Source organism: Trachinotus anak, unplaced genomic scaffold (assembly GCF_046630095.1).
Source record: "Trachinotus anak isolate AG129_WGS33_773 ecotype Australia unplaced genomic scaffold, CSIRO_AGI_Tana_v1 ptg000028l, whole genome shotgun sequence".
Classification (NCBI taxonomy): Eukaryota; Metazoa; Chordata; class Actinopteri; order Carangiformes; family Carangidae; genus Trachinotus; species Trachinotus anak.
Window position 1 is genome coordinate 8,608,822 of NW_027273879.1, and position 19,049 is coordinate 8,627,870.

Below are 19,049 nucleotides of genomic sequence, written 5' to 3' on the forward strand. Positions count from 1 at the left end.
GGTGCAAGCGTTGGCAGGAAAAGTGGAAAATATGTAAGAAGTTAAGTGAAAGGTATAGCCTGTAACTACTAGTCCTGGGCTGAATTAAATGTTGTGTATGATGTTCGTTTTCCTCCCACCAGTTCTACTCAAACCGATCAAATCACGCTTAGTTGGATGAATCTGTCCCTCGCATCACAGTGATATTGTTTGTAGTGTCTCTAATGGACAGTTTGTTTTGCCTGTCCATAACAAGCTCTAGTCCATTTTAAGACATCTCTACAACTGTGCAATTTGATATGAATATGAGTGGTCCCTGTAGCATGATTATTGATTGATTTTGTTGATCTCCTGACCTTCGCTCTAACACAACTAACAAGGCAAATTTTCCACTTGCGCACAAGAATTTGTTTAAACTTTGGCTATGACCCGAGCTGGCCTTTGATCTGAGTTCTTTACACGCAGGATCTCAAAAACTAATGATCTGATCTGATCACTAGAGAATTTGTAATGTCGAGTTTGATTGACCCAGTGGCCTTCCCTTTAGTGCCGCCCTCAAGGTGAACTTTACATACATGGGCTTTTTTCGCTGAGGGATGTTGTTGTTGTCCCTTCGTAAACTCTGTACCAGGTGTGTACTGGAATGGGACACAGAAAAGTGGACACCTGAGGCAGAGCAGATGTGATAAAAGGTGGCTTAACGCAGTAGTCTGGCAGGCGTACAGTCGGCAGCAAGGCAGGCAGTCAGAACAAACAAACAAACAAATCCAATAGATAAACACACAGAACAATCCAAACTGGCAGGCCGCGTACAGTATAAGCTGGGTCAGGACGGTAACCGTGAGGTAATAAAAAGTACTAGAACACTGTGGCCACAAGGCAACACACATGAAATACAAGACACGAGCTGCTCTCTATAAGCCAGTCTCCACATACTGGAGATATAATGAGTGATTGGAGGCTGGTGAGCAGACAGGCGGTGAGGTCAGGCATCTGTATGAGCTGTAAACTCCACAGGAATGAATCGTAGAGAGAGGAGTCGTGGCAGGGGATAGTAAACACAATAAACACAGCGTGCAGAAGCTTATGTGTAGGTGGGTAACAGGAAGATCTGGTTAGCAGTTGAATATCAAGTCAAGACAAAAGTCATGAAGTAGATTTTTTTTTTTCAGATGTGTCTTTAATATCAAGTCTAAAAAGACGGAGGGAGGATATAAATGACTTAAATGAAATTACAGTCCAAAGGTGGTAATTTAGCAAATGCATAATTTATGAAGATGCAGTAAGAAATAATCTTTCCCATTCATTTGTGTGTCTAATCATGAAGCTAAATTGCCATATAGATAACAGAAAACACACCAAAATACACATCAGAGCACAGAAAGGTAAAGCAGCAGAATTTCAAAAAACAAAAGCATATATAGTGAATAATAACATGCCAAAAATGCTGTCAGGGATAATGGCTGTTTTTGTTTTTTTTGTTTTTTTTTGTTTTGTTTTTTTGAGGGCACGGTTGTTGCACTGCTGAATGTGCACTCTTTCTTTAATTATCACTGTAGCCATGACACAGATGTGCAATACTTTCTATTCCACCTCTGTTCCCAAAACAGTTGAAAGGGGAATTAATCTAACAAAATAGTCCGCTGCACTCAATTCACAATATGCACGGCAAAATTGCCGGCAATCAGCGATGTTCCGATGTACCACTCAAGAGGGGTTTCTTTACAGGTCTCAGAGAAACCAACCCATAATCTAACAATTGCCTCCTCACTGTGAGAGCTGAAGCCATTAGATTTCTCCACTCTCTCAGCAAATGAGGGCTGCTGCCAGTTCTGTTCACTAAACTGCTGTGCTGCAGGAAATAGCCTTGTTATGCTCTTTTTTTTTTTGTCAGCCTGACCTGGGAGATGCTTTTAGAGATCCTGTCTGGAGAATTATGTGTATATTTCAGCCTTTTGGCATTTTGTTGAACACTGAACACTTCATTTAAGAGCAATAGCAGCCCCTGTTTCTAAAAAAAGAAATGGGCAAATCTATCATTGTTTCATATTGAATCATTTTATAAATGCAAATGATGAATTTATGCATTTTATACATTTATAACTCTTCTGTTCAGTAGTATGGAAAATACATATTGAACCACCTGAGCCAGGTAATACCAAAGTGTACAATGTGTTTCACTTCAGTTAGAATGAAACACAAGCTTTTCTTATACACCTAACCCATTCGTATTCAGGTATGACTTTACTATATGGGGGAAATGCACCACAGCTTTAGGTTTAAGTCTATACTATAGGTACAGCAGAATGATGCTACAAGCAGCACAATATGAACTTGAGTGCCAGACAGGATGCATGTTATTGGTCTATACAGTCGAGATGAAAGGCTCCAGTCAAGTTTGCCAGGTAGTCAGAAAATAAAACTTTCAACACATGAGTGTATTTTTGTAAGGCTTTGTGTGGGTCAGACTGTCCCAGTGTGACATTCTCCTGTCAAGTGGAAAGTAGCAGCTGGTGGTGGTTTATGTGTGTAGGAGGAGGCAAATGGTAGTGTATTCTATTAGGAATGTGAAACACCTAGGATGTTAAAAAAGAAAAAGCAAAACAGAATAGATGAGGCTGGAGATATTGCTTTATCTGTTGCACAATGTAAGAGCAAAGCATTCTTCGTGGGATATTTCTCCTCTGAGTTTTACATTTTACTGCAGGGCATCGACCCTGTAATTTTTCCTGTGAGTCAGAATTGCTTGCTGGCTACTGTCTAAGCTTTTCCACCTGTATAAATCCTGTCTTTGGAAAACCAGCCCGAAGACTCCCATCACAGGGTTTCATGTCATAAATGTCTCCTTTTTAATCTTACCATTGCTGTCTTTGTATCTTAACCTATAGTTTTAAAAAATATATATGTTTTAAATTAACTTTGATACTGAAATGTGTACTTACTTCTTCCGCAAATTTACCTTCCACGACCCAGCACTATGCAAACAACCTAGCTGTGTAAGAATCTGTTCGTTCACCAGAGAGCTGAGGAACAATCTCCTCACAGCTCCCTTTGGAACCAAAAGTCACTGGCATCAATTAGGGATAATCTTGTTCAGTGATCAGAGTTTAACGATTGGTCTGGGAGCAGTAAGAAAGAAAGGTAAATCAGCGTCAATGAGCATAGCGTTTACCGATTGACTTGTGAAACCCTTTTAGCCCCTCTACTGCAATTACCAAGGAAATCCCATCAATACACACATTATAGGTCTTAATTTTCTCATTTAAATTCAGCCTGGTCAGGATGGGAATTAAAATTACAGTGAAAACAAAAGAATTGGCTACTTTCTAATTGACTTTACAATAGAACCGGGAAGAGAGCTCTTAAAAGTACCAAACAATTAACTCCCTGTGTTTCTTTTTTTTTTTCCAAATAATTTTATCTTGTGTCTTCTTTTTTTCAGGAAGTAGTTTCGTGGTCAGCATGGGAAGCTTCCTGGATGTTTCTAATTGGCTAAATCCAGCCAAGCTAACTCTCTACTATCAGACCAATTCGTCCACACAGTGGGTCCGGGACTACTGTGGCCAGAGGACAACTGAGCCCTGCGAGCAACTTTGTGACCAGGACACAGGTTAGTGCACGTACAGTACCGACAGACTCTATTTGTTGGCCAATTCCACTGATTATTATTTTTATTTTATTTTTTTTTTATTGCAGTGTAGAGAAACTTTTTCCCCTTTAGGCTGACAAATAACTGGGAAGATATTCAGCAGCAGCACAAATGAATCTAATTTATATCCTCTTTCCTAATGGGCACCGTCCTAGTCATGTAATAGACACTACTCCAACACTAGCTTCCTTCCGTACCCGCCTCCTTCTAATATACGTAAATGGGTATAAAATGGGTTCAGAAAACAGCTCTATAAAACCAATAAAACAATGGCATTTATGAGTGATTGGCTGTCAAATGATTGGCTCCACACAAAGGAGGCTGTGTGCTTCTGTTGTATTCTGTGTCTATTTGTGCTGACATTAAAAGTATACCAACAAAAGCTGAGAGTGCATTGTGATATTTATCTTCCCTAGATTGGCGTAAGGCCCCTGTGTATTTCGTGCCCAACCAGATAAAGTCTAAGCTCATTAGAATGGATTACATCTGTAATGTATGTGAAATGTATGTCACCCTAGTCAAGGGCATGTTGAGGGCTGATGCATAATGTATTAGAGCCCCAGACACTTAACTCAGTCAGTAGACATGAAGATGCCAAAGATGGACTCGACACGCACATGTTTGTGAATTCTAACTGTGTGCATAACACGTGCACGTGCATCAGTAATAGTTGTAATTGAATTTAGGAATCATTTTCTCATTCAGACCCCAGTGCATTCAGCATTCTCACATTATTAGTACTTGTGTTTCCCCCTGACTCTTTGTCTCTCTCCGTTTATTTCCCTTTTCATCTGTCCTTTTCAACAGCAAGATTATTTGATCAGTAAGTATGTTACATGTCCTCAGGGCAACCACATCAATCTGGCAGCAAAATTAAAGGTGTTTCTACAAAAGGGCTTCTGTTTCCATCACTGTCCTCTAGCATCCATTCTAACACCCTTACAATAGCTCTCAACAATGCTACACATGCACTTACACACACACACACACAGCTGTTTCTTGAAGGCAGCACACCTCAGATGAACTCTTTCATTCGGGCACATTTATTGCAGTTCCAACAATAGGGTGAGCCCCTGGTTGTGAAATGCTAAAGGGTAAATCACACAGGGAAGAAAAGTGCAGCTGCTCTACATTGAGACTTTTGAGCATGCTGCAATCGTGGCCACAACAATAGGCAATGTTACAATGGGTATTTTACCTTTTGACAAGAGACATGAAAACACCTGCTTGGGTATGTCTCATTTGAACATAACTGTGCACTGGTGGTAATTAAATGTAACTCATGTGTTGACTTACCACAAAACTCTGTGAAGTGTATATTTTACCAAAAGTGAAATGGTCAAAAGGTAGATATGCTTGTGTGCATACTGGCGTCACCCTGTGTCCTGCGGGTCTATGGTGAACATCCATTGCACTGATTTTTATCTTTGAAGTTACAAGAGAGTTTAGGTGTTGGGAAGTTCAATGTTGCATAATCAAATAAATGTTTGATTTTCACTAAACCAACCACCAGTTAGTTGTTTGAAATGGATATTTAGGGATATTTTTGAGGTGGTGCTCTTGAACAAAAATCCCCTGAATATAATATTTGAAAATTGATATAACTTTTAAAAGAATAAAGCAGGTGACAGGGTGCAAAAAAAAAAAAATATATATATATGTATATATATATATATATATATATATCTTGCAGCAGTACAAATATAGCCACCTAGGTGTGGGGATGCTTCTGCTCTTTCAGGACTGATTTTTGCTGCTAATAAAAGCTGGCCTCAGACTTGGTGACATGTCCTAGCGTTGTCTATAGGTTTTTGGACAGAGATTCTAAATTTAAATCCTGCTATTGTACTAAAGAAAAATAAATGTCAGGGAACACAAAAGACCTACTACTGCACATTGTTAAAAATGGCATCTATGTGTGTATTGCTGTCTACCACAATGTCTTTTTTGGTACTGGTGCTTCCAGAGCCTTACAGTAGTGACATTAACAAGTTGTTTCTACTGCCAGTTTGACCATTCAAACATGGCTGCATTTTATGTGGATCATACTGTATTCAACATATATATATATATATATATATATATATATATATATATATATATATATATATATATATATATATATATATATATATATATATATATATATATATATATATATGTTTAAACCATAGATCACTTTTTCATGATGAATACAAATATAACTGCAGACACACTTTCATTGTCATGTTTCTTTGTGCTCTATGAACACAAGTTGGTATCATTTCACCAGACTTATCTCACACCATCTCTATTATGTGCCTCCATCCTGCTTCATTGTCACACTGGTTGACTGCCACTGTTGACTGCCACTATATCACTACATCACTGTGCGCAGATAATCAATCTTCTCTGCTTTCACCTTCACTCCTTGACTCAAGTGCTAGAGTGGAGGTCAGCAAATGAATGGCATGAGTTAACTATTCCCGTTGCTGGATAGCTACTTGGGATTTAGCTGCCTATCTTTGTAAGAACTGATATTGCATGAAGAACCAGATATGTACAGAGTACTTATCAGAATGTAATAATACATGCCTGTAAATGGGTTGTAATAAAAAATGCATTTATTAAATCCCTGTTTGATATAATAACATCACCTCTATATAGAAGGTGATTATAATTTAATAAAAAAAAACATGAAATTATTTTAGTTGGTGATGTGGCCATGATAACATGATGACTTGAGTCATCATTTTATTATTATGAGTTATTACGTTATTAGTCAGTCCATCCTATCTCATATAGTTATACGCCCTGCTAAGGAGGAATAGATTGCTGCCAGCACTTTTCCATCTATCATCATAACTAACCTCATAAAGACCTGTGAACCTCCGTTGCTGCCTTTGTTTTCCTCCTTTGAAATTATGTCTCCCTGGCTCCTCCAACCTAACCTAATTGGAAGTGAAACTGCTGTGGTGTTAACATATACTCCCTGCTTTATCTTTCCATTCAATGCATACTGTACTTCCATGTACACACACTCACACATTCTCCTATGAGAAAAAAAACTTTATTGAATCATGCCCAAGGTCTTTGGGTAGAATGGCTTCTCCCTCATGCGAGCAAAAAAAAAAAAAACAAAAAACATCAGGACAACAATAAGTTGTTTCTGGGCTCATACCATGATCCTTGAAATGTGAAAATCACTCATGCAGCCACAGTGGGATTCTAGAAATCATTATAATGAAACATCATTTATAACAGGAGGTCGGTAATGCAGGAGGAAAAAAGAGGAGAAATGGTTCGTGGTCTCATGTGATTGCCACTTGAACTGTTTTACATTTTTGGCTCCTAATTTAGAGCAGACGGGTGGTAAAACAGAGCTCAAAGGAATGAGAGGTGGAGAATGAGGACACAATGGTGACATAATGGTGACAAATGTGATTGGCAATCTAATATTGGTGTTTGTACAGCATGGCACTATCCCCCTGTGCAGTAATCAGGTTGTGTGTTTGTGTAGTTACCTGGCAGTAATGTAACAGGAAATGGACAGTTAGAGAATTATTGTCATCAAATAGTCATTTCCGATCACAAGTGATTACATCTAAATTAGGCCAACAGCATGTTCCAATCAGTCAACCATAACTTTTGGCATCACTGAATTTAACCCTCTTCATCCATGCACTCAGGGCGAGACGTGCATGAAAACATTCAAATTGCACTGGCAAAAACAAAGTGAAGCAACCTGATGTGTTAAGGCAGCATAGGGCGATAAGGAGAGCTCACACAGCACAGTTCAGCTGACCAGAAAAGAAATCAAAATGCTGTGCTACCAAAATGCTAATTCTCACCAATAAAAGTCATGAAATTCGAAAAAAAACATGTTAAGTGGCAGTTCTACCTAAGAAAAACATGTTTACAGCCTCTTTAACTCTTTTAATTCTGAATTCATGCAATTGGAGCCATTAAATAGGATCTGAGGTTTTAAAAGAATGGAATGATATGAAAGCACACATAAAAGAGAATATGGCTTACAGAAATAAATAAATCAATGAACCACCGCATCAGCAACCAGTCCAAAATAATAACATAACAGATGGATGGCACTGGTACGGATGATATCTTCCTAGAATAACAGCAGCCATATACACACAGTAAATGGAGTAAAAGGAGCGCCGTTGCCATAGTGCATTAGCAGCTTGTTGAAGTTCAAGTTTAATGACCACACAATCACAACTCCCTGTCCCCTCTTTGTGTCCTGTTTTTACTGCCAGCTTTATCTTTTTAAGAAGCTGTTTTTATTAACTAATTCAGCACAACTCCCCCTTCTCCTACTTTTTTTTTCTTGCCTATTGTCTGATATCATTGGGTTGTCCAAAGAACAGCCACAGTCACCTCAAGTGTCCCTTCCCAACCAGAACCTACCTTTTAATATGCCCGAACCTGATTTTTAGAGGCATGCAAACCGCAACACGAGACTGAAGCTTGCAAGTTGTGTGAAGGTTAGTTAATCCAATGTGTAATTAATTAACCAGACATATCTCTTCCTGTTAATTGCTTGATTCTCCCTGAAATGCATTTGCATAAAGGAAAAGAGCTGCACTCCACTGATTACTAGCAAGGTGTGTGTCAGATTACAGGCAAACTCTGCCACCGGGCTGGTGCACCTTTACTGAACCAAGGTGGAAAAGCCGTGTCCCTCTGCAGACCCCAGGCCTGCACACATATACACACATCTAAATCAGTGATCCACACTTACTTCATTTGTGATTACAATTTTCTGCCCACACTGTAGACTTGCCAGCCTTTGTATAAACACTTCTAAACAAGGAGTGTCCAATTCAAACCAGCATCTTTAATATCCAATTATAGTGATACAGGCAAACTGGGATATAGAATTGTACATTCAAAAAAAAAGGTATGATGACCTTTTGGTAGTACTGCAACATCAGATGAGCTAAGTTAAGATGAGGAACACCGGGATGAGAGAGGAGGAGACAGGTTTACTTTCTGCTTGTGTTCAAAGCTAAAGCTAAAATAGACACTAAAACAGAAAATTTGTGTACACAGACTTCCTGTGTCCACTCTCTCCCTCCCAAAATGACTAAGTGCAAAGAGTTTATGTCTCCTGCTGTTTTTATCAGGACCCAGTATCTGTCATTTAAAACCCATTCTGGCAAACGTGCAGTAATGTGTGGATAAGAACATTTCCATACATTTTACTCTGCTTTGCTGGTAAGAAAAAATATTATGAGCTTCACTTTTGATCTAGAAAGGGAGACTCTGTGCTTTGATGCACAAATATATTGATGCAACCTTTTAACTGGGTGATAAGCTTAATTTAAACTGACAGTGATTGCTGAACACTGTTGAAGTAACCTTTAATTGCGTAGGTACACACTTTTTTTTTTTTTAATTAATGTTTAAAGAGTTAAGTTGAGAGGGCAGATCTGTTCACATGTAAAATAATCTAGGGTATCATCATATTATAATACACTGTGTAATGTGAGAGACACAGCATGAGTCTCTTATTTTGTTGGATTTGATTTATGTTGACACCCAGTAATATGTCCAAATGCATCATGGGAATACAATACATGACAGAATGCAAGTGTGGCATTCAGGTCTGTCACTGGCCCTTAATTGCAGACTTGCTTTACTAGCAGTTCATTCAGCAGAGGAACACTGGTGATTTAGGTAATGATTAGCTTTCTGTTTTGGTGTCCATGATAAAATCCAAAAACAAGTGTTTTCCTTGTCCCATTAGATGTTTCTTCTCGATCCAAACAGTGTAAGTGTAACCTCTGTTAGCAGCCAACACAGTCCTGTCAGTGGTACTGCTTGACTCAGCCAGCACCCATCTCTCCTCTCCAATTAATCAGAGGCACAGTCAAGCATTTTCAACAGCAATTCAGAGTTTTCTATGGAAATCTTTACCCCTGCATGTGTAAGAAAAAAAATCTCAAGTTGGGGAACTGTTGTTAGCCTAACTACTAACAGACTACGAATGAAAATGTCACTTCCAGCTGCTGGCAGGCCAAAAAGGGAAATGAAGAGAGAGACAGAGAAAAAAGGTTATTCAGATTTCCTCCCTACCTCTCCAGCATGTAACATGTGACCTAACTGCACATGTGCAAGATGGATTTTATTAAGCACTGCCTCTGGCAGTCAGGCAGAATTAAATTTAACTAGGTTAAATGTGTATGTAAAGAGTAGCAGTGCTGGAGGTGTCTGTGTGTATATATGTATGCATGACTGTGTGTGTTTACAGCTTGAACAGGACACATGTTTGTGTGCCTGGGAGTATAAGACTACCCCCAAACTGACATACAGTATGCTCATGTTCAAGCTACAAAGCCCTTCCAGAAACTCTAGTATTATGACTATTTTCTCTCAGGGGCAAAGGTGGAAATGGTGTGAAGTTATAGAGCCACAAATTCAGCAGAGGCAAGGTGTCAGGGTGGATGGATGGACAAAATGGATTTTAACATGGGAGACTGCTATTTGTTTCCTGTTTACAACTGTCAGTCAACATTAGTTTCCTTTACCCATGACTGTGATTGTCCCCTAAACTTAACCAGGTGGTTATTATTGTGACCATGATGATGAAGGGCTTTTAATCTAAAAAAAAAAAAAAAAAGTCATTATAAACCAAACCATGATCTTCCCCTAACCCTAAGCAAGTCTTACCAAACCTTAGCCACAGGGTCGTAACATCAGAAAACACTTTTATTTTTGAAATGGTGATTTGTAACGGCTGTTGGAAGGGACTGACAAATAAAATCATCTTGCTGATAGGTGCGTCAGATCAGAAAATGCTCCCGCGTGTCATTCTGGAGGCCAGTTCCGAAAGGAAGATTTTGGTGTTTAACTTGGAGGACTTGCTGAAATGAAACAAAGAGACTTACGGCTTGGGTTACTATTGTTACTATTTTATTCATCACCCATTTCCTGGAAATATGCTGCCAGGGACAGAAAGAAACAATAAATTGACAAAACTGAAAATAAATTCTCAAAATGACTGCGGCAGTTTTCCTGCAAATATCTTCATTCATCTTTTATTCATAATGGCTATTTGATATTTTGTTGATGTTTACTTGTGTCCTCATTTTAAAGTGGGCCCATTTTAAGAGCTCTTGCTTCTCATTTACTAAGGCCACATAAAATAGCCGCAAGCAAATGAAAATATTTGTGTTGCTTCTCTATGGCTGAATCCTGGAGGTGCATCACTCCACGAGTGAGTCTTAAGCCTGTAAAATCAACCGGTAAATTATTAAATACTATGTCATAAAATGTGAATGGTGTTGCCTACGTGGCCATTACACATTTTTCCAGTGTTATGCCTCCATGGGTCAACAGAAGACAGTCAGTAGCATTTTATTTTGGGAACAGTGCTATTAGAAATGTTGGTAAAGCTATCAGTGACTTGAGATTTCACGGAGGTTTCCATCCTCTTAAAAGGCAGTACACGTGCAGTGCGCTCCACAAACTACCACGCATGACACTACAGAGTAATTCTATCTTTATGAAACTGAACTGACCCTCATAAAATAAACCATCATTTATTGGTATTTGAGAAGCAGTAACTTAATAGCACAGGAGAACACAAATATTCTGTGTTCAGAGCAGGAAGGACAAGAGTTTAATTTTAATTTCCCATTTACTTGTGATTATCATAAATTGGCATTATTTTTTTCTGTTTTACAGTGTTCAAAGTTAATTGCTGCCATAGATACAGAGTTAAAACAAAGCAGAAAACTATGATATACTGTAGTCAAGAAATTATACCAGTGAATTGTTACATGCTAACACTATAGTGGTAGGAAAAAGATGCACTTACTTTTAAAATGTCCTTCCATTGATTCAGCGGGTAAATACTTCATGTATAGCTCCATATCAGGAACAAATGCATCACATTTATATACAGTCCACATACACATTTCACCACTCTCCTCTTAATAACCAGTCCACCCATGTACTATGACTTTGCTGTCCATTTGTAAGCAGGTTACATTATAGAAAGCACTGGGTGGTTTTAAACTTAATAGCTAGCTGGTGAGGCAGGGGCACCAGTAGCCAGTGACCCGAGCTGCACGATTGGCAGCTTGCCGTACCAAAACGAAGTTGCTGTGCTACCGTCTGAATGTCTTTGCTTCATTCTGCCGTGGGAGAAAAACTGAGCACAGATCAAAGACAAAAATACCTTAGTGAGGATAATAAAGAGACATGTATTTGACCATAAATGCATTGCTTTTACATGTGAAATAGAAAGCACTGATACTGTCCTACCCGCTCTATGTTCTCTCGCATTTTTAAGGAACAGAGTCTCGAGGTTCTGCACATGTTTTATTCATCATAGCCCACTCCTGTCACACTAACGATTGATGAATTGATTGATTTTACTTAAATTGTGTGTCAAAGCAATGACTTTTAACAGCAGTGAACAATAACGTTTTTGAAAGGTTCAGTTGGGCTTTTGCAGGAATCACAGCACTGAGACTGCCCTTCTCGGGGTAACTGATGACTTTTTAATGGCTGCTGATGCAGGAATGTGTTCCGTCTTTGCTCCTCTGGACCTTAGCGCTGCCTTTGACACAGTCAATCACAGCATTTTTGTTAGACAGACAGAGGCATTGGATAGGAATATCTGGTACAGTTTAAAAAATGGTTCTCTTCATTCATGTTGAACAGGAGGTCCTGTGTCTCCATTAGTAACCACCTGTCATCCTTTTCACTTGTCAAGTACGGTGTCCCTCAGGGGTTAGTTTTTGGGACCAGTTTTATTTTCTCTGTACATGCTTCCCCTGGAACATGTTATCTGTTGACGCGGTGTGTCCTTTCATTGTTATGCCGATGACACCCATGATGTACCTGCCTGTCAGAGCCACTGATCCTGGCATACTGAGATCACTACATCACTGCCGATGTGATGTCAAAAACTGGATGTCACAAAACTTTCTGCAGCGCAACTCAGAGATCGTCGCGATTGGTTCCCAGCACATAGTAAAACAAATCCTGCCATCTGATATTTCCCTGCTGGAACACTTCAAGCCTGCTGCAAAGAATCTTGGCATTTGGTTTAATGGTAACTTTGAGCAGTACACCATGAAACTTGTGTGGTCTTGTTTTCATCATCTTAGAAATATTTCCAAAAAAACAATCTATATTATCTTTCAAAGACACAGAGACCATTTTACATGCTTTCAAAACTAGAGGTAACGGAGCATTCGCAGTCAGTCCTGAAGCTTTGGAACACAGTGCCTGAGGAAATCAGGTCAGCAGAATCAGACCTCTTCTCAAAACATAATTGTATCACAGAGCTTTTCTTGATTTTACCTGATTTTTTTTATTGACCCCTCTTTTGCTGTTGACTGTGTAATTGGTTAGATTTGTTTTATTTGCTTTTTATGATCTTCTCATTTTAAGGTAGTTGCTTTGTGTGAAGCACCTTGTAACGTGGGTTTAGAAAAGTGCCTTTATGCCATTATTATGATTATAATTATGATTATGATTATGATTATGATTATTATTGTTATTATTATTCTCTCTAATGAAGGTCCTGGCCAGTGTCACACACATGGTAATTTATTCAGCTACTGAGGATAAATAAATGTCTGACTCTGTGTCGCTTCTTGTTCTCTCTGTCACAGGAGAGTGCAGCTGTCATGAGGGTTATTCCCCTGATCCTGTCCATAAACACCTCTGTGTTCGCAGCGACTGGGGTCGCAATGAAGGGTAAGTACTCTATGCTCTTTCCACTCATATCTAAAACCTCATTTGTATTTAAATGGCCTTACGGCTGGTTTTGCAGCCCCTACTCCCAACTGTATTACCACACAATATTAACTTTGCATAAAACAAAGGTGAATTGTTCGCTCTGATGGATTAGCTATCAGGGGTTTCAAGTTTCAAGTCTCTGCAAGTTGATCTTCAGAGTATAAAAAAGGAGTGGTATAAAATTAATCAAATAACTTACTGTATGCTCTCAAAAATGGTCACTAGTAATGTGAAATATAAGCAATTTGTAGTTAATGAGCTAAAACATGCAAATGTACCTGTATGGTCTTTTAACTTGAGGAAGTACACTTTGAAAAGGGAATCAGAAGTACAGATAGAAGGAGGAGGAGGTGGGAGGAAAGTTATAGTGTGTAATGACACAAAACAGCAGGGGAGGGCAGAGAGTGCAAGAGTGAGAGAGAAAGAGACAGATCACCGGAGTGTGACACAAAAAAAGACAAATAGTGGAAATTGACTTGATAGGGAGAGAAAAGTCAAATCAGCCCTCTCTGACTCTGACTTTGTTTGACAATTAGCTGGCTCGCCCAATCATTGGTCCATTAAAAAAGGTCACATTGTTATTCAGCTCCACCTGTCATCTGCTGGATTCAGTCCAATCACAGATCAAATTTCCAGCCAAAGTTCTGTAGGAGCAGCAGCTGACAGAGGATGAGCCAGCTAAAAACAGAATGTTTCACCAAGTGATGTTAGATTTGAACTTTCATTTCATTTACTGTATGTCGAGTTTATTCTATAATGTACTGTGTGTAATATTTGAAGCGCATAGCTGTAACATTTTTCTGGTTTCTGCATGAAAAATTATGAAAGTCATCCAGTGTTCCAGATTTTTCCTCAGATTAATTAAAACATAATTCAGTGTCATTATAAATATGGCTCATGTTCAAATATAAAATATTTCCTTCTTTAATTTCATTTCATTTTTTTTCCCCTCCTCTGTGTCCTCTGCCAAGTCCTTGGCCATATGCAAACTTGGAGAAAGGCTATGACCTAGTTACAGGGGAGCAGGCCCCAGAGAGGATCTTCAGGTGAGTCCTTCACTTCTGGTGCATCTCCCTAGTGCATGACTTCTGCTGGCCATCTGTGACTCTGTGGACACACAGTGGAGGGATGGTGGTGTTCTTGGCATGTGTTTGTGTGTCCGTGTGTGTGACAGAGCATACAGATGAGGATCCTGCAGACGCACGTAGACACAGTTGGACGGACACACAAATATAAAGAGTGGGAGAAGTCTCACCCACTCTTGTGTGGAGGAATAGCCCAAGGGGTCGTCCTGGATGGACTCCTTTCAAAGGCTTTTACTGCCATTTTTGTTTACTTCTCATTCTTGATGGGGGTCATTGTGTCTGACATTTCTGCAAGAAGTGCAAGCCTCAAAGGACCCTTTCAGCCACCCAGCTGTTCTTTTTAAAAAGGTTTACTGCCCTGTTTTGTATGTAATTAAAAAAAAAAACAAATAAATCTCATTTTATGTTATTGTTGTATTGATTTTATCATTCAAGATCAACCTGACCTAGTACATGGCACACGTTTCAGTTTTTTTCTCGAAACAAAATACTCAGTCATGTTGATGATAAACATAAGGCTTTGTGGAGAGCTTTGAATATGTATGAAGGTGCAAAATGTATTACTAAGCTAAAATATGGAATGTACTGATGTTACATGCCATGATGGATTTGTTCTACCTGTTAGTAATCAGGGACCATGTACCCTGGTTTATAACCAAGACCCTTTGTGTATGAAGTTAGCAAAAAATTTAGAGCACTTTGAGAGTCTGTGATAGCTTTAATAATAATAATAATAATAATAATGATAATAATTTTGTCTATACACCTTTAAAAAGTTGATGCGGCCAATTCTTCATTCAATTCTATTTAGTTGTGTAACTAAAGTGAGGTAAAGGAAAAGCTTTAATTCTGTGAAATCTATCTTGATTTAAGGCTCACTTCACTTCTCCAGTGGTTAGATAGGAGGAGTTCTTTGTCAAAGTAATCCCACTCCTCTTCAGACTGACCTTGCAGTGTTAGCTTCTCAGCACGAGTCTCAGAAATGAAGTAGTAAATCCACGGACTTTGTTCTGCACAAACACACATTCCATCCACTGCCGCTTAAAAGCACCATGTTGGAGATGGGACTCAAAATGCTGGCACCCACACACACTCAGGTGGAAACCAAATCTACTGCTTGGTTGAAGCACTGTGTCGGTTCAGAGTTTGTGAGACAATGAAAGAACAGCTGCATACTCACATACAGTTGCAGACAAAGTGAGTGAAGATACAGTAAAACCGGAGTGGTTTCCCGTTGGAAGGTTTTTTTTTTGGTTTTTTTTTGCTACTTTGTAGGGAAGAGACTGCAGCTCTCTTCAGCTGGACAGTGTTAGTTTCAGTCATATAGCAGTGAAAAGAGGAGCTTAATTGTAACATGTATATTGGTTTCACAGATGGGGAGCTTTGTAGGAAACCTCTGCTGCCTTTCATGTTTTTTATACCAGGGAGAAAATAAGCATCCTATTAACAGAAGGCAGCAAGGCTACATGAAGACCGGATTAGATGTAATATTTTATATTTAAATTGTGACTAATACACTTTTTGAAGGCACGTTTGGTTTGAAGTGTCAGATACGTAGTGTAGATGTAGTGTATTGAGATTCTAGTTCATGCACTGGGAGCAGTTATTTGTACTGTACAAGTAGAAGGTTTTTAATACTGAGGTTTTGCAGTCCCGGGTGTTCCACTAATCAGTTCTTGTACAGGTTAGGTCTGCAATATTAACAGTTGAAAATCTCAGATGATGTTGCTCAGCTGAAAAAAAAAAAAAAAGTTTTTTGTGATATGTTTTATGTCAAAGTCAATGAGAGCGTCTGATTAAATGCAATGCCAAGATTTTTTCAGCAGAGCAAAGTGATTGAAGCTTGTTTTTTTTTAGATTCCTAGTACTTTGTGGTCCTGTCGCCCACCTGCTCAGATACATTAAAAGCACACGATGCAAAACACAGCAATGTTCTGTGTGATATTGTGAGGCTTTACCAGGTGTTGTTTTTCCCAAGCGGCAATTCTTGGCTCCCTGTAGGGCGAGGACAGTAATCTTCACTCAGGAGAAACATCTCTGTCAAAACCAGATTATTTTTACACCATCCTTAACTATGGTCATCAGCACACGTCACACATGTGCCACAGCTATGTGCTGAAGGGCACATTCCACTCAAAGAGAAGAGATTTGTTTTAAATTAGTAATTAAAGCCACTACAGCTACTTGTAATGAATTTCTGCGAATTCAATTCTGTTTCCAACTGTGCCATAGATGCACCACATGCGAATACCAATTAAATTAGATGCCACTCAAGACGGACATCATAAGCTTGAAATTATTTAGGGTAAACATGTTTCCTTGACTTGATAAAGTGAGAAGATCATGCTTTAAAGAATGAATAATGTAAATTGTTTTTGTTTGTTTGGTTGTCTTCAAACTGTGTGCAGCAATCAAAAGATCCCAAATATTCTAGACCCCAATCTGTGTCGCACACTCTTCTCAAATCATTATCACATAAAACCCTTGCATGTCTTATCTGCACATTCTCATGACTTTGAATCAATACTAGGAATGAATACAAGATACAGCCCGTTATACTGTATAAAGTACACTCAATTTAAAAATTGTACAATACACCAGCAATAAAACTGAATAACCTCCCCATCCTTTTTAAACCTTACACCTTTCAGTGTGCTCATTCCTACAGTGATATATTTGCATGGTCATGTACAAAGATACTGTAGAAAACATGCTTGTGTGTAATATCTCAACGTGATAATGCGACAGCAGTTTGATTGACATTTATTGACACATGGTTGTGCCAACACAGATCATTCTACAGTCTGGGCCAAGGGCTGTGGCTGCCAGTCAGCAAGAGCTTTGTGGTGCCACCAGTGGAACTGTCAATCAACCCCATCGCCAGCTGTAAGACAGACGTGTTGGTTACTGAAGATCCAGGGGAGGTCAGGTCAGTCCGACTCTGCTCTGAGCTCTCCATGACTTGTTGCAAGAGAAACTGTGCATTGCAGTTTCTTTGCTGTCTGCTCCATATAAACTTATAGTCCCATAAATACATTTTTTTTTTTTATTTTAGAAGGTCTCAACAAATACAGGAAAATCAGTGTTTATGGACTTGTAAAGTCTGACTCGATGGCTTGAGTGGCACAGAAATATTTTATGAATCTCCTTTGTGTAGTGGAGTGTATATACGCCCAAATAATATATGTCTTTACTTCAGTGTGAGCTATTTCAATGACAGAGTTCTTAGTAGTGCCATTCTGAGAAAATTCCATTATATAGGACATTCCTATATAACTATATAACAGACATATAGGAATGTCATGTCATTATTTTTGCTGTCATGGCTGCCTTCTTACCACTGTTTATATCACCATAACTGGCTATAATCACTATGCAGCAGTATGCTTCTTGCTGTAGGCAACAGCAATTTGGTCTATTTGACAAATTAAATTTAAAAGCAGGTATGCATTAAAGATGAGCAAATTTTATCACATGGGGTAAGTACTTTGCCTTCTTCACTATATTATATTAAATATTATAATAATAAAACAAAGTTATTATTATAACATTATTATAATATTAAAACAAAGTAAGTAAATAAAGTGACATGCAAAGCAGCGTGGCAAAAGCTTGGGCTATACACATAGTGATCTGGAAAGCAAAAAGTAGCGTTAACAAGGTTATGGCTTTGACAACCCACAGTCCAATAATAACCATATAAAACAAAAATGTTTTTCATCCAACCAGCTAGTAGATGCTGGCATGCATCAGTGCAGCTCAACATCCTAAAACATGTCAGAGCATCAGCGGCAGATTAAAACAATCATCCACCAGTGCAATCTCACTGACATCAGCCTGGGAGATGATGTTTCATTTGAAAACCAAATGTCTTCCATTGCTGCATAAAATAAAAAAAAAAGTGTTGCACATGTCACGTAAAGGAAAGAATAGTAATGTGATACAGGAGAGCAATATATGCCTGTGGGTCACTGTAACCCAGTATTTTACCCCGTCACTGCACAACATTACTTTACCTCATGTCAATGCACATGTATTAACACTGATGCAACAATGCATTTTTCATTTTTTAAATTGAAAATATGATTTGTAGAAAAACATTCATTGATATTACTGTATGGAGGCTGTGTAGTTATAGCACATGTTGTACCCTAATTGTACCATATGTTCATCATGCAAAGCACATCTGGAAGCAGCAGGGGTCCTTCTGAAAATTTTTGGTGTAAAAGATATGTTCTGACAAGGAGTCACATTCACAACTCTAAATATTAACATTAACATTAACATTAACAAAAAGTGAGACTCAACATTTTAAAAAAGAAAACTACAAATCATTTATTCCACACATTTCTGCAATGTGTGCTGTAAAAAAAAAGAAACTTTAAATGAGATTTTTGCACATCAAAATCAGATTTTATATAGCCCCAAAACAAATGGTTGTAAATGGTAATCCAAAGATGACAGAGACAATGTAGATTGTTCTTGCTGTGATAAATCTTTTTCTGGGTAAGTGGCTGTTTAATTTGGTTCACTCTTCTGTTTGTATTTTGCAAGCAGGGAAAATATTTTACACCATTGGT

General features: G+C 38.5%; 1 protein-coding gene across 2 annotated transcripts in view; it reads left to right on the plus strand.

Annotated features, from left to right (window-relative positions):
• Positions 1-19,049, plus strand: part of LOC139611025 (astrotactin-2-like) — a 239,721-nt gene that overhangs the window by 115,899 nt on the left and 104,773 nt on the right. For both annotated transcript variants that reach the window (XM_071465265.1, XM_071465264.1), the window contains exons 7-10: positions 3,422-3,589; positions 13,258-13,342; positions 14,356-14,430; positions 17,261-17,398. In XM_071465265.1, coding sequence (XP_071321366.1) covers positions 3,422-3,589; positions 13,258-13,342; positions 14,356-14,430; positions 17,261-17,398 — 466 coding nt within the window. The remainder of the gene's footprint in view (positions 1-3,421; positions 3,590-13,257; positions 13,343-14,355; positions 14,431-17,260; positions 17,399-19,049) is intronic.